This window comes from Protopterus annectens, chromosome 2.part0 (assembly GCF_019279795.1).
Source record: "Protopterus annectens isolate FY-2018-M chromosome 2.part0, PAN1.0, whole genome shotgun sequence".
Classification (NCBI taxonomy): domain Eukaryota; kingdom Metazoa; phylum Chordata; order Ceratodontiformes; family Protopteridae; genus Protopterus; species Protopterus annectens.
The window spans coordinates 256,146,095-256,168,191 of NC_056728.1; the positions used below are offsets into that span (position 1 = coordinate 256,146,095).

Consider the following 22,097-nt stretch of genomic DNA (forward strand, 5'->3'; position numbering starts at 1 on the left):
CAAGCAAATACACCACATAGGTTGTATAGAATAGAGAAGTACAGATAAGTCCCAGCAAAGAAAAGGGGGATGGTGGGTGGGTAACCTGGACTGCAACAGTGAATACACTCGAACATCTACATTTATGGTAGGTACACAACTGTACTATGTTCGTGTTTCACTGCTGCAGTCATTACTCTTGGGTTGAATCCCAAAGCTAAGGTTGGGTGGCTGTGTCTAAATAGGGTTAGGAGAGGCTATAAGGCCCTGCAGAACTGCAGTGGCAATGCCTGCTCTGGATTTAGAGAAGAGAGGCAAGTGGTAGTGCCTTGTAAAAGTGTGCACTGAACTCCAAGTTGCAGCCTCTAAAATGTCTTTGGTTGGTACTCCTCTGAGGAAGGCTGCTGACGTGGCTGCTGCTCTGGTTGAATGTGGCCCAATGCCCTTAGGCACTGATTTGCCATGTTGTGAATAGCAGAAACGAATGCAGTGGCCTATCCATTTTGAAAGTCTGTTTTGAAATGGCCTTTCCTTGTGATCCTGCAGCATATGCCACTAAGAGTTGCTTAGTCTTTCTGAAAGCTTTAGTTCTGTCCAAGTAGAAGAGTAGCTGTCTGTGTATGTCCAAAGAATGCAGAAGTCTCTCACCCTTATTCTGTGGGTTTGGATAAAAAGTAGGCAAATTAATGGTTTGGTTAAGGGCCACGCTGGACACTACCTTAGGCATAAATGTCGGGTTTGCCTTAGAGAAACCCTGTCTGTATGAAAAATGATAAAAGGTTCCACAGCCATGAGTGCCTGTAACTCTGAAACTCGTCTTGCAGAGGTTATTGCTAGGAGCAGAGCTGTTTTCCATGATAAGAACTTTATCTCAGCTGTATTGGCTGGCTCAAAAGGAGGCAGTGTAAGTTTTTCCAAGACATAATTGAGGTCCCATGCAGGTATTGCTGCTCTCCTTGGAGGTCTTATGTTTTTGGCCCCTCTGAGGTACTGCCTTAACAATGGATGAGAAAAAATAGGTGGTTCCGTATTGTAATGAGCTGAAATGGCAGAGGCATGGATTTTAATTGATGAAAAGGATAGGCCTTTGTCCAGCATCTCAGTTAGGTATTGTAAAATCTGAGGAATATTTGGTACAAACATGTCAATTCCTTGTGCCTGGTTCCAAGCACAGAATCTCTTCCATTTTTCTGCATAAGATTTTCTGGTACTGGGCCTCCAAAATATCCATCACTGCTTTAGAGAGAGGTGTGTTATGAATGGCTACATTATCTGCCATGCTGCCAGATTTAGGGTCCTGAGTTGGCTGTGCAGCATCTGATTGTTTCGTTGGGTCAGTAAGTGAGGAATTAGAGGTAATGTCCAGGCTGGGCCTTGAGACAAGCTCTTTAGGATTGGGTACCAGTGCTGGTGGGGCCAGTTTGGGGCAATCAGAATCATTTTTGGCTTCTCTTGTCTGACCTTTAGGAGTACCTTGGGGAGGACAGGCAGAGGAGGAAAGGCATATACTGTTAGGGTTTTCCAGCTGAATGATAGAGCACCCACTTTCCATGCTTGCTTGTGATAAGTCCTTGTGCAGAATCTCTGTAGTTGGCAGTTGTGAAGGGAGGCAAATAGATCTATGTCTGGGCATCCCCATTTCTTTGTTATCATACTGAAGACTTGTGGATCCAGTTTCCACTCGTGGGGATCCATGAGGTTTCTGTTTAGTTTGTCTGCCAGAGTATTTATCCTTCCTGGCAGGAATTGTGCTTGCAGGTGTACTTGGTAAGTCAATGCTGTGTCCCACAAAGTCATGGCTAGTCTGCAGAGGGGATAGAAATGTGTGCCTCCCTGCTTGTTTATGTAGCACATGACTGTAGTATTGTCCGTCTTTATCAGCAGTTGTCCTGGATGAAGCAGATCATTGAAGGCTGTCAGGGCATTTTGAACAGCTAGCATCTCTTTTTGATTGATATGAAGATGCATTTGGCTTGTGGACCATGTGCCCTGAATACATTTTCCTGCCATGTGTGCCCCCCAGGCATAGTCTGATGCATCTGTTGTTAATGTCTGCCTGGCTGTGGGTAAAGTGAATGGCTGTCCCTTGTTGTGGTGACAGGCCTGTGCCCACCATCGAAACTCCTGTTGCAGGCAGGGAATGAGGGTAATTAATGTTTCCAGGCTGTGGAATGTTGAGTCCAAACACTTTTTAGATACCATTGTAGTTTCCTCATATGCAGTCTTGCATATGGAATTAGCAGAATGCAGGATGCCATGAAACCCAAAGCCTGCAGAATTTTTCTTGCAGATAACTGGGTCTTTGTTGCTAACATTTTGAAGTAAGAAGTCAGTTGCCTTTGTTTGTCTGACGTGAGATAAGCCATCTGGGCAGTTGTATTTAAGCTTGCACCCAGGAATATTATCTCTTGAGAGGGTACTAGTTTTGATTTATTTTCGTTTACTGTGCACTCTAGACAAATTAGTAATCTTTTTACAAATACCAGACGCTTTAGTAGAATGTCCTTGTTCTCTGCTTTAAAAAGGCAGTCATCCAAGTAAGGATATATTTGAATTCCTCTTTGTCTGCAAAATGCAATTACTGGTGCCAGGCATTTTGTGAAGACCCTCAGCGCAGTAGATAAGCCAAAGGGCAGTGCAGAGAATTGGTAGGGCATTAAGCCAGCTATGAATCTGAGGTATCTTGTTCAAGATTGTCTGATTGGGACATGCAGGTATGCCTCTTTTAGGTCCAATGTTACAAGCCAAGCTTTCTTGCCCAGCATGGGCAGAAGTTGTTGTAGAGTCAACATTTTGAATTTTGGAATGTCCAAAAATGTGTTTAGAGTAGACAGGTTGAGTACTGGTCTCCAGGCTTTGTCCTTTCTGGGTACCAAGAAAAGTCTTGAGTAAAATCCTTGTCTCTGCTCTTGCTGCGGCACTCGCTGAATGGCCCTCATATCCATGAGAGATGAAACTTGTTTTTGCGCCTCTGCCCATTGATTGTGTGGCAGGTCTGGCATACCTTTTGACCTTGGCAGGGTGTGAAAATGGAACCTGTAGCCCTGTGACACTATATTCAAGACCCATTTGTCCTGGGTGATCATGTGCTAATTTTGTGAAAAAAGTGCTGGTTTTCCCCCTAAGGGGGCTGCCAAAAGATAAGTGCTTGGTGCTGGTAGAGGAAAGTCATTGGGACTGTTTCCTGTATGGCTGAGATTTGTCTTCTCCGCTTTTGGAGGTAGAAGCACCCCATTGTTTAGACCTGTATGAGCCTTGGGGCTGGGATTTGCCCCTGGGGCATCTGTATCTGCCTCTTTGTGGCCTGTCTGACACTGGAAAGGACCAATTCTTTGAAAGCCAGTTCCTGCTAAATCTGGGTGGCTGTACCTGTAAGAAATCCTTAACTGTCTGCATAGATTTCGCTTTGTCCTCCATTTTCTTCAACACCTCTTCTGCTTTAACACCAAACAAAGTATCATGCTGTAGTGGAGCATCTAATAATTTTGCTTTAACATGATCAGGCAGATTCTGTTCCTTTAACCAAGCATGTCTCCTAATGACAGTACCCGTAACAGCGGCCCTGCAGGAGGCCTCCAGAGAGTCAAAACCACATTGCAAAGTATGCTTTCCCACTTGTTCAGCTGCATGCAATAAATCCTGCATTTCTTTGTTTTCTGCACATTCAGAATTTGTCAACATTTTCTGTTTAAGCAGTGACATTAAATATTGCTGATATTTAAGCATATGAAACTGACAATTTAAAGCTCTTACAGCCAAGGTAGCAGAAGTATAAATCTTTTTCCCCCATCTGTCCAGTGCCCTTGAATCCCTGTCTGAGGGGATAGGGTTTTTTGCAGTGGAAGCCTTGACCTCTTTGGGACCCTGAGATATAGTTTCTGGGTCTGCAGCAGGGTTTTTATAAAGAAATTTATGGGAATCTGGAACCCTGTAGTATCTGTCTGGCTTCACAGGTGCTGGAGGTAAAGAATCTGGAGACAGTCAGGACTCTGAAAATACATAATCTACAATGTCTAAAACAGGAGGAATAGCAAGAGGCCTGTGCTGAGGAAGTAAAAGGAAGTCTCTAAGCCTTTTCTTAGATTCTGAGTAGTCTTGGCTCTCCCAGTGGAAGTGCTCCCTCATGGTATGCAGGGTTTCCCCAAAAGAATAATCCTCAGGAGGAAAGGCTGAAGGGAAAGATTCTTCAGCATCAGAATCCTCATAGGGAGGAAGAGAGTATTCATGTTCAGAAGAGGAATCAGAGGAAATGTAAACCTGATCTGAAGATTCATATTCTGTCTCTTGCCTAGGCCTCTTATCAGGAGGGGGATGGGAACCCCTGATCAAAGTAATTAGGTCTTCGGCCATTTTGAGCACCTGTTTTTTAGGCATGGAGGCCTGCCCATGGGATTGCTATACTTGTTTATTTGTCTTTAGTGGATCTTTAGTCTTTGCCTTTGAAGCTGAAGTCGGTTTTACATATAACTGTGTAGGCCTGAAAACACCCTCAGAAGCTGATGCCTGTTCAGCAGCTCCGGACCCATCTGAAGGGATATTTTCCGAGTGTCCAATACTTTGAGTTTCCTGCGGCCTAGTCGGCTCCATGTGGGAGTCGGAAGCGGCCTGCGGCTCTGAAGTAGCGGACGTCAGGGGCTGCCGGCGACTGGCTTAGAAGAAGCCTTGTCAGTTTTGGACCTCGGATGCCTGTCCTTTTCCTTGCGTTTTTTGTGAATTGCGGTAGTCGGATAGCTATCAGACATCGTGTAATTAAATCTTTGGCCAAAGTAGTGAAATGCAAAATCGTGCCGACGCTTAAGAGTGCGTTGGTTAAATCTAGCACAAAACCTACAATTAGCGACACCGTGATCACGGCCTAGGCAAGGAATACAATAAGAATGGAAGTCCTTATGAGGTATTTGCTTCCCACAAGAAATACAATTATTAACTTTTTCTGACATCGGTCTGGAGCAAGAAAAAAGTTTCCCCAACGGGGTACTTAGCTTTAAATGAAGACTTTGGATCTGAAATTCGAACACGAAAATCTCAGGAGTTGGCCGACCGGCACTTGCGAACTGCTTTTGCTTCGGACAGCGCGTGGCAAGAAAGACTGAAGAAAATGGCGTCGGCTGCATCATTTATACCCCTGGTGCACTGACGTCAGGGAAGAGGCGACAGCAACTGACACCGGACCAAGACTTTGGAATTCAGGCCAACTGCGGGTAGCCTGCCAGCAGGATAACCCAAGAGTAATGACTGCAACAGTGAAACACGATGAACATCCCATGTTGTGTTGGGGTGAGGAGTTGGTTATGTATAATGAATGACATGAGCTGGAGGTGGATGCATTTCTCAAGAATTTTTGAAATAGGGGAGAGAATCGCTATGGGCTGGAAGTTGGAGATATTATTTTTGCCTCCTTTATGGAGGGGTAGGATAAATCCTGGAGTAGTTAAATATATAGTTGGGGGGAGTACCCCCCCAAGTGGGTTTTATTTACCCCGGTGTGTGTTTTGTTGAAGTTTGGGCAAGTGTTTACTTGCCCTGGGAAAAATTCATCATTCAGGTATTTCACGACTTTCATCTCAAGAAAATGAAATGTGATGATATGGCCATCTGAGTATTAGAAGTAGATCCAATATGTTACCTGTGGCTGATATGGGTACAGAATGCCTCTCTATATGCACTGGATTACTGTACCTAGAATACAAGTGTCTCAAAGCATGAAACAAAATTCATAGCCAAATCAAGCAGCTTCTCTGAATGTAAAGTGAGTAGAAATGGCACTGCTTGTGCTTTTGTAATCTGTGTGTACAATGCAGACTTGTGTCAGAACATGACACTCTGAGTCACAAAAGGATGTCCTGTTAGCATTCATACATCTCATTTAAATGACATTATGCACTCATTTGCATATGATTCTATCTGATTTTTGTGGGGTTGCACATATGCACAGCAAGCCCCCTAGAAATCATACTTCCATTTGTGTGTGTGTATGTAACTTCTGCAAGTGTACACCCTGCGCATGCATAACTATGTATACCACTCTGGGTTCTGGTGTGCAAGCCTGTGCAGTCTATATTATGAATGGTGCAAAATAGTTGACCACTGAACTTAAAAATTCTATTAAAAGGTACAGAATGGCCATTCATTTTCTTCTTTTTATATTATTTAATATTGCAACAACATTTTCCTTTGAAAACACAGTTCTGGAAGGAAAAAAAAAAGAAAAAACATACAGCTGATGTTTAAATTCTAAAGTACTTTTTATTTTGCAACTTAAAATTCACAAGTAAACTATATTTATTAACTATGTACCTAAACAAAACTATTATGTAAACTGAAATTAAATACATCCACCATATTTGTAACAGAGCATTTCATTCACAGAATATACTGATGCTGTTAAGACTAAACACAAAGTTTCTCTGATTTTTGTTTGCGTTCACCATGGGAACTGCTGGTGTTTTGTGTGTTATAATTTATAGAATTAACATTTATTGGAGATTAACAGCTATCAATGTAATGATGGAACATAATACTGGGGATTAACAGCTATCAATGCAATGATGGAACATAATACATAATGCAATCTGGTTTGTTGCTAAAGCAAATATTAAACTGCAAATGAAAAGTTTGATTCATTTTCACATTTTCCACTGTTGATCAACTTCAGATGAATTGCAATTCTATTGACCACTGTGCTGGTTAATCTTCTAAGTGGTTACTTGCAAATGACTAACATTTTTGAGACTTAAACAGAAGAAAATTTAGTTACATAGAAAGATAAAGTAAAATTTGAGTTAAAAACATAATCATGACTACACAACACAATGGGTACTGAAAAAGCAGCTCACTAAAATGACCTGTTCCTGTAATGTTTCACTAACACAAAGCCAGATAAAATAAAATTGTTGAGCTGTTTTACAAATGTAATGCAATTAGCTATACAGCACGGGCAAAAAATGATCTTCAACCACTTTAACAGTTACTACCATACAGGATGAAAGGCTGTATGCTTACAAACAGTATGTAACATCTGTTTTAAAAACCAAGGCTAATGTATGCTGAAACCACCATCACATTTACTCTCAAATTCAGTAAATTAATAATCAGTTTATATGTCATCAGTCAATGAGATACTAAATAATCTCATAACTAAGTAAGGCTAATTTTATTTTTTTTTGTTTACAGTCAAACTTTTTGCAAGAGGTAAAAAGGCTGGCTACTAGTACCTCATTTACTAATTGGTAGTTAGCCAACCAGGTCAAGTCATAAAACTTTAGTTACACAGGTAACAGACAACTAACTAACAATTTGTATAACTGATGTGTTCTGGAATACTGTACAGTGTGTCATTTATTTTAAGGGAACTCTGTTACAACATTGTATCTTATCTGGTGAAGAGACAGATGCCAGTCCAGTCATACTGTTATCAGTACATTCCAATTCTGATAGTATTATTGGCAGTTTACAACTGGTGTTTGGGAATACAGAAGTGTATGAAAATACACTGCATTTGTACAGGCACGTATGAGTGGGCATACAGCTACAGAAGTGCATATATTACACTACATATACACATGTGTATGTATAAATACACACAAAATGGCAGGAAAAATTCTCATCTGACTGAACAATCTTTGCGTAGGCACAGTTAACATTTTCAAGCTTATTTTACTCCACTACAAACCTTGTTTGAGTCAATTTTGCAAGGTAGAAAACACTCCATTGTGCAGATTAAAGCATTTTAACATATTTTTTGGGATGTGGAGGTTACAGTCCACTCAAAATGTACATTAAAATTCTTTCATGTTTACACTGTGACATGCGTGTTTATATTTATATACACACACACATTCATGGCTACATAGCACATCACACAGTTTTAAACATTAAGTTCTGTGATGCTTGCACGTTGCCTTACCTAGAAACAACCAGTTATTTCAATTATTATAATAAAGGTAAATAAAATGAAGCAGATGTGGCAGGGGTAATGCTGAAATTAAAGACCATAAAAAGGTACAACATTAAAAGAAAGCTAGCATAATTTGTCATCACATGGCAAAGCCAACAGTCAAAGCTCCTGTTAATAAACAGAAGTCTTGTACATGTTATGCAAATTAGAAACAAGTACAACATTGTAAGCAACAGTATCTGTGCGCATTCTGTAAGCTCTGTACAGACAACTAAGGTACTTCTCAAAATGGTTCCCCTAGCAATTCAGTAGTATATAATGTAATATAAAGTGCTAGTAGTTAATTTCTAAACAAGGGCTTATGAAATGGGCTTTAAGGTAAAACAAAGAATAATAAATAATGTGTTCTGTAAAACTACGCATCCACAGGCAGCATAGCCAGCCATTCAAATTAAATCTGCAAAGGAATTTAATTAATTACATATGTAAAATTTTGAGAATTATAATGCTGTAAATTTTAAATAAGATCTGGTTAAACATGAATAGCAAATCTCTAAAGATTAATTACTTCATCGATGTAACTATTTTCTATCATTGCAAATGGATTTCTGTTTTATTCTAGCTATGTTGATTAGGGATTACTTACATTAATGTCTGCATGCAGTATCGCTACCACTATAAAACGTATCTTTAGCTGGTACCACTTTTCAACTTTTTCTCAATGGAGAGGAACCTAGTTTGGGCAAATGTGAGTCGTAAGATGCAAAGCATAATGATGCAAAAGAAACGGAGAGACTAGCTAAAAATAAAGAAGTGTGAGTAAAAAAAAAAATGATTTTCTTTCTCATACCTACAGTTAAACATGGTGTATTTCTCACCTATTTTAACTTTGGAAGTGTTCTCAGCCAACAGGTTATATAAAAGAAATGAGTACCAAGCAATGTAAAAGATAAGATAGAGTGAGAAGACAGACACCTGTAAGTTAAACTAAAACGAACAATCATATCAAATCTATTGACATTAGAAGACATGCTTAGTTAGCTTTAGTGCTTGGAACATTCACAGTAGAACTCACATTAATGACACAAAGGAATCATCTAAGAATGTCTGCAGTGGTACTGAGCATTCTAGTGAAATGTGCTGCCATGAGTCAAACGAAAGAGAAATGAATACCCAAACACATATTCATATGGCCTGTCGTGAAAAGGCAACATTGCGAGTTCCCAGGACTTGCAACTAAATGTTTTTTTTCTGATGTTGGTCGTTCCTGCTCTAAGGATGCATGTAAAGTGTAGAGGACTTCCTGCATCTCTGCAGTTATGATATACAAAAGGTATGCCATGACTGTTCAAACCTAAAGAAAAAGAAGCTCCTTAAAAAACAGGTAGGCTCTGACCATCAGTATACAGAAAAAAGAACTTCTCTGACTATCAGTGTATAAGTCCTCTGCATATAGGAGAATAAACCAGTTCTCTATTAGTTATCAAAGCCATAATCCCTGTGAACTCTAAGTATCCACTGTCTTCTTCTTTCGGCTTTTTCCCGGTTAGGGGTCGCCACAGCGGATCACCTGTCCGCTCATGATTGGCAGTGGAGTTTTACGGTGCCGAGGTGCCAGCCCGTCTCCCAACCTTCCCCACAGAAGGCACATGCACGCACACACACACACCTAGGGCCAATTTGGAGTGTCCAATCCACCTACAGCATGTCTTTGGGATGTGGGAGGAAACTGGTGCACCCGGAGGAAACCCACGTGACTACAGGGAGGACATGCAGACTCCGCACAGAAGGCACCCCAGCCAAGAATCGAACCAGAGAACCTCTAGCTGTGAGGCGACAACGCTGTTCTAAAATGCAGGTGAACCAAGGGAGCACTGGAATTTGCTGCCTTCTGCTACAATAATTCCAGCACAGGACAATATTGGCAAAGATGTGTTTGCAAGAATTATCATCATGATCCCACCTCTAAAAATGCTAGAATCATACCTCTTAGAGCAAGACATCTGGACAAAGGCATAAATAATTGGGGGGAGGGTTCTTACAAAGTTAGAAAGTAGACAGAATAACAAGATTTGCATTAGCATGACTGAAACTGAAACATCTGTCATTATTTTCTGACTTAAATCTTCAATGATTTGAAAATGACTTGCTAGAAAGACACAATTCTATGAAAAACAGACCAAAATATGAGGCAAAAATCTGTACAGTGGAGAGGTATGGCTAAAATATAAAACACCACAGGTGTTATCCTCAGCAGCTCCTCAATAATGCACATAGCTCTCACAATGGAGTAGAATCACTTTAGAAATCTGACTGCATGCATCAGATAATGCAACAACAAATTCACATTTAACATTTTCTTTAGTCACATTCTGAGAGCATTCAGCAGCCGGTTCGGGAGGCTTCACATATGGGGATGCCTACAAGCACCTGTCAGACTTGCACCACTAGAGATAAGTTAAACAATAACACTTACAAATGTAATATTTCCATGGAATATAGACTAAAGAAGTTCATAGGGTACCTAATACTGATGAAGAGAAGTTTACAATATTAACTGTTGTGTCATGACTTCTGTAGTTAAAAATGTAGAAATAAATGTGAAATATAAAATCTTTCCTAAATTTAGAAATGGCAATTATGTTAAGCACAGGTTGAATCCATCCCACCACCCTTGTAGTAAATACAGCAAATCTGAAGTTTCATTTCCTCAGAGTTGTAATACTCATTTTTCGGCAAAACCAAATCTTGTTTTGCTCCACAGTAGTACAGTGTCAGAGCATGTACATTTAGAGTTCAGTAGTGAGATGATACAGTTCCTCTACATTGGGTATATGGATGAGATGCAACCTCCACATTGCAAAAACACATCTTGCCATTACTAGGCACCCTTTCTGACCAGGCACTTTCTGTTTTATATGTTTTGATCTTTTTTTTTTTTTGTAAAGACTGGCAGTGGGAGGCAGTTTGTGGGGCTCTGCAGACCACACCCTTTCATAAGTCTTGTAATTGTTATGGAGTACTCAACCTGGACATTGACTCTCAAGCTTTCCTATGACTTGTGCAGTACAGTGACAGGACATACACAATGTACCTGTCAGGTCTGTTTTTTTTTCATGCAGCTCATTCTAAATGTGTCCAGTGCTTACATCAGGGATAGAAACATCAACTCCAGAATCACCACACTGTGAGTCAGGAGTGGTCACACGAATATTACCCTTGCTGTGTCACAGCTTGTGCATCATCTGCACTGTAAAGTACCTGCAAGTAGAGAGTGTAGACAGGCAAGAATGCTGTCAAAAGCTGATTTGTTGGTAAAGATCTTGAGAAATGTCCATAGCAACAGTCCAATCATATTAACATAATTTATATTTCTAATCTTAAGAATAGAGGTCAGTTGAAGAAGAGCATTAACTGTGTGAACTGTTAACAAGCTATTATCCCTGGAACATGATTTTTCCCCTCAGCCTTTCTTTGCCTACCGTGTGACCTTGAGCAACCAAACATTGCTTTGAGGAAACTGAAAATTTGGGCTGGCTTAATCATTAGGTATACCTAGCTAGAATTGCAAATATTACGCCTCAAACTAAAATTGTCTTTTATCCTTTTCTTCTTTTCACTCTAATATCTGCATTTTTCTCTTTGTCTAAAACACTAACTGATGATGCATCTCTGGATTTTTTTTTTAACTTTTGTATCTTACCTAGGTATGTGCAACACTGTAAAATGGTGTGACTAATAACTGTCTATTGCCAATATTCCTAAAGTCAATCCTTGTGGCCTCCTTACCACAGGTCAGAGAATGCTTGTGCGCAAACAACCACAACATTACTTGTAGTCTAAAAAAAACATATCAAATCTATGTTGAGCTATGCAGCAAAATAAATAAAGCACTGTGGCACTGCGTGTTATCTGTACTACAATGCATGGCTTCTATCTTCTCCAGAAGATGCCACATTGCAGCAGTGGAACTCAAAGGCAGTATTTTGCAGAACTTTGGGACTGCTAAGAAATTCAGTACAGTCTAGTTAGTATGCTGTTTTCCCATTCTTAATCTCAAAGCTGAGGCAAGTGATCTAATACTTAAAAATGTGAGGAGGAACAGCCTGGCAAGCATGCTTGCAGAATTGTGGAAGACAACAGAACAGATCCATCTCAAAGTCAGTGCAGTTTCTTATTCCTCTAGATGAAAAAATGAATCACGTCAGTCATATTTGCGATGGTCATCAAGTAAGAGTTTGCCAACTACAGTTGCTCCATTTCAGATACTGAAGTGGGACATTTCCACTGAAGCATGAGCTCTTTTGGTGGACAAAACTATTCTACAACTAGTGAAAACTGATTTTACTTTCATTTCAAAATTAAGATAATTAAAATACTGTATTGTTGACTCTAGCTGTTATTGTGTTTACATAATTTTTATTTTCAATACTTTAGATAAAAAGACAATTTCCATCCTAATTGTTCAGAACATTTGCTAGCTCCCCCCATCAGGACTAAGATTTTGTTCTACAAAAAGAGAGAGGGTGACAATCTTTGGTCTTGGAGAACAAGTTTCTTCTGAAGAATTACTAATGATGCAAAGGAAGTAGATAAGTCATCAGCATACTGGCTAATAATGGAATCACTGTTCAAATTGTAAGGATTCATTCCATCCGCCCTGTAAAGTCAATAGGTATAGAGTGACAGCAATAGAGATAACACTGCAGTTCTTTGACAAAGGATTCATGACAATGATGTTATGCAAGATACACTTAGGATCTGGCACGGGCACCCTGTCAGTGCTGAGTAAGAGGACACTCTAAGATCTAACCCTATCCTATGATGAGTTGAAGGACTATTATATTTATTTATCCTTTGTTAACCAAATTAGTCACACTATGCTACTGGCCTCTTTTCAGGGGAAAAAGCATAAATACAATATACACAAGCTGGAAAGCATGGTCAGCAAGATACTAAGATCTGGCACACTGCCTATGATGAGCAGGTGAGGACTACTATAAAAACAATATGTTCTTCCTGTGACTGGATTGTGTGGAACAGGTCTCAGACCAGGCCAGAATGAAAAGGCATTTAACTCAGCTCAATTAAATGTCTTTAGGCTCTCAGTCTACATCAGCAATACAAGCTGACAAAGCAGGAAGAAGAGGTTTTTTCATATACTCCAAGAAAAAAAAATCAGTGATGTTCAAATATGATTGATGAAAAGGGCACAGGTAAACATTTAGAAGCTTTTGAAAGACTGCATGAAAAGTAGTAATAGTGGGAAAGAGCAAATAAAGCTTGGCTGCCTACATCTTATTTACAACAAAAAATATCAGTAGTGAGCTTGATAGTTGGCCTTAAAATATCCTCAAATTCTGCTACACAAGCACTGTCTGGATCTAATGGTAATCACAGTGACCAAGATGAGAGTACGGAGGGTGCCTGTGGCATCACATGATGTCCAGAAATGAAACTGGTTTAGCTTCAAAGTAAATAACCAGCTCTGAAGCAATAACAAAAAAAAAAAAAAAAAAAAAAACTCAGTCCCAGAAACAACCTCCAAATGTTTTTGATCAAGAAGACAGTTGAGTGCTTTGGCCCAGTATACATTAATTACAGACTTTCAAATCTGGAAACATAGAAAAAACTGATCAGTTTAAAATAAAAACTTTACCTTGCCGCTTGACCACTACAAACCAATAAAAATGTTACAACAAAATTATACATTAAAATAATTCAATATCAAAAAACACAATGACCTAAAGAAAATTAGACTTCATTTTTAAAGACATCAAACAGAAACAATCAACGATCCCTATAAATTTAGAACTGTTTGTTTTAGTTGCCAAATTAATTCTTCACCCTCAAGTCTGTCCTTTCATGGACCTCCACTTTCAGACAAATCAAATTTTCATAAAAATTCATACACAAGTGTGAATGTTTAAAAAGGGCATTTGTTGCATTTCTTCAATGTCAGAGCAATGTTCATATATCATTTTCATTAGCTACATTTGATCAGTTCAGTCCATGATTACTATATATTGTACAAAAGGACTTAACTGTATTGTTTTAGTAAAGATTTCCTGAGCAAAGACATTTGGAGCTTTTTTGCTGGTTTTAAGATTCAAAAGTATTCATCAGACATATAATTTAGGCCTCAGAAGAAGGCCTTAATCTTTGTGGTAAACATCTAAATACATAGTACAGATTTCAAATTCAAGATTAGTCACGTTCTTATTTGTATTTCTCACATAGCTATTCTTGGCTACAACAAAGTACAGTCAGTGATGAAGATAGAGGGAAAGATGTAATTTAGAAATGGTCTTTGATGTACAGCATAGATCAAATGCATGAAGGCAGATTTGTACACACACTGCACCTTTGAGAATTAAGTATCTAGTTTTAAAGTGAAAAGTTATTAGCTCATAATCCCATAATTCGGTATACTATACTGCAGAATGTGTGGCTCATACAGAAACATGCTTATGTTCACAAAGATATGTGGTCATAAATTTAATTTTAGGATTTCCTTTAAATATTAACATTAAATTTTAGAGCATGGCTGTTGTTGACATACATGTCTGTGGATGCCTGCTATGACCTAGTAGTTAAAGGACCTTATATCATGCTTTAAGGGAAACAACTTAAGAATAAAAAAAAAAAAAACACTATTACAGACAAGAAGCATGTCTCAGCAGTACGCAAAAAAAAAACAATATGTACATAACACATTGGCACTAGACTGACAATATTCATAATATTGCTCTTATTTACACAAAAACACTTTAAACCTGCAAGATTTCAAATCATGGAAGTGTTACAAAGTTTTTTTTTTGTTTTGTATTTTTTTTCTTTTTTAAACAAATGGTATGAAAAATAATTATCCATAAAATCAAACAGTCATTTCTCTAACCCATCTGCAATTTAGCATATCCAATGACAAATACATTCATATTTTTTTTCTTTTTTTTTTTTGCACAGCATGACACACAAAAAATAATTTTTCAGTCAAATAAACAATACAGAGATCTGAAACCCCAGGGAGTATTACAGCAATCAGATTTTGATCCGGCTATATAAAAATATCTTAAAGCCATTTAAACCACCATTTTGTGGTCTGAATATAGTGCCAGGTGCCAAAAATGACATGTCTTTAAAATAATATTTTTTGTGGTGCATGGTAAGGCATAATGTTTAAAAACTTTCTTAATTTAAGAAATGTCTTTCTGCATTTTATTTACATAGACAGTTGTATATATATTTATAGCTATACACAATGACAAAATGTATGAATGTGCAAAGAGAACAAACAAGACTGTAGCCATTGTTATATATTTTCATATGAAATACATAAGCTTGTTACATTAATTTACACCACTTGGGGACACCTGTTCAAGGCCATCAATAATGGCATTATAATGCTTACTTAATTCCTGACAAAATGCACACTCACTTCTATGAATCCAACAGTCACAGAAAGTCAGAAATGTGATCACTTGAAATCATACTTTTACTTTTTCAGTGACTTTTTTAAAAGTTTGCTCAACCTTCTAATTAAAAGAAAACAAATTTAGCTCCAGAATTCCTATATGCCCACTAAGTGGACAGGTTGTATTATACTCCATATGTATGCTAAGAAAAAAAAAACATACTAAAGGAATACACTGTACAATTATTGTTTCAGTTGTAGCCCCCCCCCCCCCCAGTCACTCCAAATAATATTAAAATAAATGCTTTGGCAGTAATTTGTGTTATATATTCTACTAGAAGCAAATTGAAACAGTTTTCCAGTTAAAGTATTTTTAATGCTGTAAACACACTGTGGCAGTATTTTTATTTGCAAGCTGAAAACCCACATGGCATTGCTTCTTCAAGACTAATAGTGCAGATGCTTTAAAGGTACCTTTAAAATGTGTGCCTTCTCACAATGTCCTCAACTTAACCAGCATTTTAAAGGAAATCTACTAAGCCTGGGCTAAAGAACATCAGAGAGTCAAGGAAAGGAAACAAAGATAAAAGGGGACATGGAATATTCTTGCACCTTTTCTCTCAACCAGAGGAATGGAAAGTTTAAGTTTATATGCACTTAATGGAAGGAAGAACTGATTCCTACAAGTCCAACATGCAGCAAGGTTTTAAACATGCAAGTGACTGAAAGATATATGTCTGGGCAATGGAAACCATAGAAAAGGTATTCACAGCTACAATGTGAAATACAGCCCCTAGCATAATTCAGCAGTACTGTTAAAGTACTGAAGTACTAGATGAAATGGCAGCATCTAAGCCGCACCACATTTCTACTCTCAAGTACTTCATGTGGCTATTACAACTGAAACATTCTAAACCTTCCTGCAATTAAATGCACCGGATATTAACTAATGTCTTAAGACTGTGAGGTGTTAAAAAAAATTGTTTAAACAAATATGAAATTTCCAATGACCAATTTCAAATTGGGCGACTCGCTAGTTCAAATAACATGAAACGCATGTACACAACTTATACAAATGCACCCATAACTACTTCCCTTTCCAAAATACAGCCCATATGATAATTTAGACCCAAGACTTGGTTCCATCTACAATTAACTTGTTAGACATGTATTATTGGAAACAACTGGAGGGTATCTCACTGCATTTTATCCAGCTGAACAAGAAATTCTCTATTACAACATGGAATCCTAGTATTATGTTAGCCTAGAATAAATACTGAACTACATTAAGAAAAATCTGGAACCTTTCCATATTAACTGTAAAATCTAGGCTCTCTCTTTATGTGTAAACACATTTTGTACTTGACTTCAAATTAGCATCAACTACAGATTTACACAACGTTCAGCAATTTAAAAAGACATGCTTCATCCTCATAAGGCACTTGGGCTGGGTAATGACAAATTAATACTTATTCATAGCTGAGTTTCAACTTACTCAAGGTGTGCCATTGTCTAGCCCTAATGCAATCCCTGTCATGGCTAACTGCTCCTTTGTACTGTCTAGCAAAAAGCTAGCTGAATCACTGAAATGTCTGACTTTCATTGGGGCTACTTACAGTAACTTTATCAAAAAGTGACTAGAAAGCTGATTAAAAATTATCATACTCAACACAACAAATGTGACATACAAGTAGTGAGTACAACTCAAAAATAGAGACAAGGACACACACGCAAAAATGAGATTAACAGTCTGTAAACACATTGTTATGGTGGTAAAATGTAAACATTATAACATAATGCACTCAACAGACAGACTACACTATTTCCTACTGTGTGCCTGCCATTCCAGTAAGCAACGGCTATAAGATGACACGTTTGATTCCACATCAACTGTAAAGCCAAAAGGATTATAAATCAATACAAGACTGCTACTTCTATAATGATCTAAACATTTGGGTTTTAATGAAGCAGTATTAGCTATATGAACTGGTCATATAACCTGATTTTTTTGAAGTGGCGAGTTTGAAATGAATAAAAAACACACACATTTATTCCTTTCAGGTGAAAATCAGATCCAAAAAAGACAGAAAATTCACAAGACAACCAAGTTAATAGCATACTTTCCATTACTAGGCAGGGGAATTATAGGTCTGACCATTTAAACGAAGTAACAGGCATGAAGTAATCTGGGTGACTCTTAGCAATGGATTCTGATGACAAAAGCTTTCTAATGAGACTATTAAAACAAAAGATCAAAGTATAAATTTCAAACCTTGTGTGACTGCTGAAATTAGGGCATCTTAACTATGTGAGTATATGGGACTGCAGTGACAATTTACATACATATGGCATAACAGAAATTCTGTTAAGTTCCCAAAAAATGCACTATGAGCATAGTCTCTCCCAAGGAAATCATGAAACTACTGTAGTCTCTCAAAAGCATTCAACAAAAATGTAGTTCCTTCTTGCTCTCCTAACTTAAAGTGCAACAGTGCTTAATGCTGAAGCTTGACTTGGCAGACTTTCCATCTATCAGTGTTGTTCTGAAGTAGCAGTTAATGCGAACAGAGTTTATGGCACCATGAAAGTTGCCGGCAGTTCAGGCTCCAATGACAATATAAAGGAATTTGATTCCATAATAAAAAACAGTGACCCCTTTCTATTTGCATGGTGTTGTCTTTAATGGTCTAACCAGTCCTTCTTCGTATACTTTAAGGATAGCTTCACAAACAAATCTGTACTGACTCTGTTTAAAAAAAAAAAAAATAAAATCAGAATAGGATTTCTCTGGAAAAAATGCTCTTGAGAAGATACAATATAGTGAATTACAATCACAATAGTCCTTCTTTCTGAAACCTACTGATTCATTTTACAAGTCTAAAAAAATGATTGACATTAAATTTAAAATTTACTTAATCTAAGGTTACCAACTTTCCTGTTTTTTTTTCATGGCAGTCCTAACTTAGGTAAATCATGCCCTGTCTGGAGGGTAACATGAAAAATGGCAAATATCCTCATATTTTAGTAGGAACATTTTTTCTCATTTCCTTTTAAATTTTGCAGAACCCCAAGTTAGTGCTTTTAAGCTGCTTAACATGATTAGAAACAAAGTTCCACAACAGCATATTCTTACTACAGTAAATGAAGTACACGCGACAACACAGCAGCACTGTGATTCCCGTACAATAGTCTGATGGAAGCACATAATACAGTCCCATACCCAACAACCATTTACACTCCAACAGGTACAAAGCATTCATTATTTTATGATGACACTTGCTGTGCATTTATCTGCATTTCTTCCTAAAAGAAAAATTTGTTGAAATGGAAAGTTCCACCACAGAGATAAAAGACAACAGGCCACTATTCCCACCTCAAAACATCTTTGAGACTACAACTACCTTGAAGTAGAAAGTGAACATGTTAAGCTTGAGGTTCCAAGTTCTGGTAAATAAAGCAAAACTTAAAGAATGAATCTTACGTAGCAAAGACAGCTTTTCGTAAGACATTGGTCTCCTTCCAGTGCACCTGCTTACAGGAGGTTCAGTAAATGGTCCTCAATCATTACACTGATATTAAAATAATGCAACTAGAGCTCAACAATTTGGAGAATCATCAGAGGTACAGTAATTTAAAAATTAGTACATTAGTCAGAGTGTTCTTGAAAAAGGCATCTTAATGGACAGAGTGAGAGTCCTTAAATCAAGCATAGTCTAACCATTTATTTTTCTGAACAAAAGTAGCACAGAGATATTTAAAGCTACCCAATGACTCTAAGTCTAGATGTATAATTTTCCAACTACTGGAATTTCAAAAACAAAATAAGAAACCTTGAAAATGCGAAAAAAGGGAAATCCCTTCCATTAAAAAATACACAACGCTATTCCAGGACTTTTCCAAACAAGACAGAGTAACAATTTTCACAAGTCTGTCAGTTTTGCTACAGCAATGGCATATCCACTACAATGAAATATTCTACCATCCATTCAATTCAAATGGAAACCTGGCTTTGTCTCCTTTAGCACTCCAAAAGCAGTGCTGACCTCTCCTCAAAGAATCTGCCCAAAGAGGCAGATAAAGTACAGTTGCATAAGTAAATTTAACATAACAGTAGAAGTTCAAATAATAAGTTATATGGGTTTATATCCTGCTAAGCTTCCAAAGCTTCAGGGTACCTTCCAGTTTCCCAAACTGCTACTAATCTTGAGCGGACTAAAAGACAGGTTTGGCAACGATCCCTTAAGAATGTTCATACCAACAGTGAGAAGGAAAGTAGAATGTTGAGTGGACAATGCTAGGAAAATAACAATAAATGTACACATTCAGGCATAAAAAACTCACAAGATTAAGGGGAATTGAGGAAGGGAGTGGCTACTGCCACACAGATTGTTCAAACATCTATTGTTACAGTAAGTTTAATTACACAACTGTACTATGTTAATCATATAATCACTGCAGCAGTAGCCTAAGCTACAGGGGTAAACTACCACAGCTTAACTGGACAGGGAGGAGGAGGAGGGATGAGGGTACAGGAGCCCCTGGAGAATTGTCTTGGAAAAGCCTGTTGTAGAGCTGAAAAAGAATCTAGTTTATACCGCTTGGTAAAACTGTGCAGAGGACCAAGTTGCTGCTTCAAGAATACTTCTAATATCCAAACATTTCCAAAAAGTCACACATGAAGGCAATTCCCTGGCAGAATAAGCCTTGCAACAGCCTTATTAGTCTTGTTGTGGTAGGTGTAACAGAAAGGAACAGCATGATACTACTGTTTAGTCTATTTTGACAAGTCGTCTTTTTTTTTTCTTTCCTTCCTTTCCCTTCACATGAAACAAACAACTGATTAGATGTTCTGAAAAAACTGTGTTCTGCCATGATAGTACCCGAGTTGTCTGTGGACATCAAAGATATACAGTGTCCTTTCGCCCTCAGGTTTAGGTTCTGAAATGAACCAAACAGCAAAAGCAGCCACTGCAGATCATAAACGAAGAAAAATCCAAAAAACAAAATGATAAGTACAGCCAAACGGTTCCGAATGTAACTTTCATTGCAAAACCATTTAAAATATGAGCACTTTCTTCTAACTTATTGTAGACATCTTCAGAAAGAAATAAAACGACCTAAAAAGGCCATAACATAAGAACACTCTAAAAACAGCCCCTTTTTATGTCAAACAGGAAGCATGTAACAATGTAGCAAAAAATGCCAAAATTCTTAAAGCGACCTGTGCAATTTTTAGAAGTAACCTGTGCTGTAAATAGTGAAACTTAGTAACAATGAAAACTACTGCCAACATCTCAAGCAAGAAACTATTAAAAGATCCACTCTGAAAGTAAAAATAGCATTTTGCCACTGAATACACTCAACAAATAGGGTACAGAAAAAATAACTTCAAAATATGCAGCCAAAGCTCAAGGTTTACGTGCATTATATTCCAGTTCACTAGTAATGGATACTGCTTCATTTAAACCTGGTACACTTGTGGCATCCAAACGTAACTACCAACATAAAGTACAGTTTTGTACCTACCATAAATGTAGATGTTCGAAGATCCACATTGCTGCAGTCATAACTTGTGGGTAGTCCGCTGTCCTCGGTCGGCCCGAATACCAAAGTATTAGGCTGGCGTCGGTCATGGGCGCTCAGATCTGACGTCAGTGCGCCATGGTATTAAAGCGCATGACCGACGTCATATCCTCAGTCTTTTCTTGCCCCAGATGTCAGAAGGCCCTAAAAAGAAAGGCCACAGCCAAAAATAGAAAAACCTCCAAAACCCATGTACAGACAACCTCTACCACCCAAACCATACAACCACTTCAAAACACAGAGGGGAAGGAGGGAGGGTAAATTGGACTGCAGCAATGTGGATCTTCGAACATCTACATTTATGGTAGGTACAAAACTGTACTATGTTCTTCATCTCACATTGCTGCAGTCATAACTTGTGGGTAGAATCCCAAAGCAAAGGTAAAGGGAGGCTGGCAAAATCATAAAGCATTGGGAGCTGCTAACATGCCCTGTAAGACTGCAGTGGCAAATCCAGCCCTAGATTTGGAATAAAGAGGGAGATGGTAATGTTTAGAAAAAGTGTGCACTGAACTCCAAGTAGCTGCTTCCAAAATATCTTTAGTAGCTACACCCCTTAAAAAAGCAGTAGAAGTGGCAGTAGCCCTAGTGGAATGAGGTCTGATTCCAGCCAGAATCTCCTTACCATGATGAGAATAACAAAAAGCAATACAATGGCCAATCCACTTAGAAATAGTTTGTTTTGAAACAGGTTTTCCCTGAGAGGCCAAAGCAAAAGAAACAAATAACTGTTGAGACTGTCTGAACCTTTTAGTCCTGCTCAAATAATAACGCAACTGCCCGTGAATATCCAAAGTGTGCAAAATTTTCTCCCCTTTATTTTGGGGATCAGCATAAAAAGTAGGCAAATGAATAGATTGGTTCAAGGCCACATTTGAAACAACTTTAGGCATAAAAGTAGGGTTAGTACGCAGAGATACCCTATCCTTATGAAAAATCAGGAAGGGTTCAACTGCCATTAGAGCCTGTAATTCAGATACCCTTCTAGCAGACGTAATGGCCAACAAAAAAGCAGTCTTCCAAGACAAAAACTTTAACTCAGACATAGCTGCAGGTTCAAAAGGAGGTAAAGTGAGCTTTTCCAACACAAAATTGAGATCCCAGGAAGGAGTAGGAGCTCTACGCAGGGGTCTTATGTTCTTTGCCCCTCTAAGGAATTGCTTAAACAAAGGATGAGAGAATAATGGTGGGTCACAGTCATAGTGAGGGCCCCAGGAGGGAAAA

At 38.2% G+C, this 22,097-nt stretch overlaps 1 protein-coding gene across 1 annotated transcript in view; it reads right to left on the reverse strand.

Moving 5' to 3' along the window:
• Nucleotides 1-11,566: 11,566 nt before the first annotated feature.
• PTPN4 (protein tyrosine phosphatase non-receptor type 4) overlaps nucleotides 11,567-22,097 on the reverse strand; it is a 3,248,454-nt gene continuing 3,237,923 nt past the window's right edge. Inside the window, exon 26 of the mRNA XM_044060734.1 lies at nucleotides 11,567-18,036. Coding sequence (XP_043916669.1) covers nucleotides 17,950-18,036 — 87 coding nt within the window. The 3' untranslated portion in view covers nucleotides 11,567-17,949. The remainder of the gene's footprint in view (nucleotides 18,037-22,097) is intronic.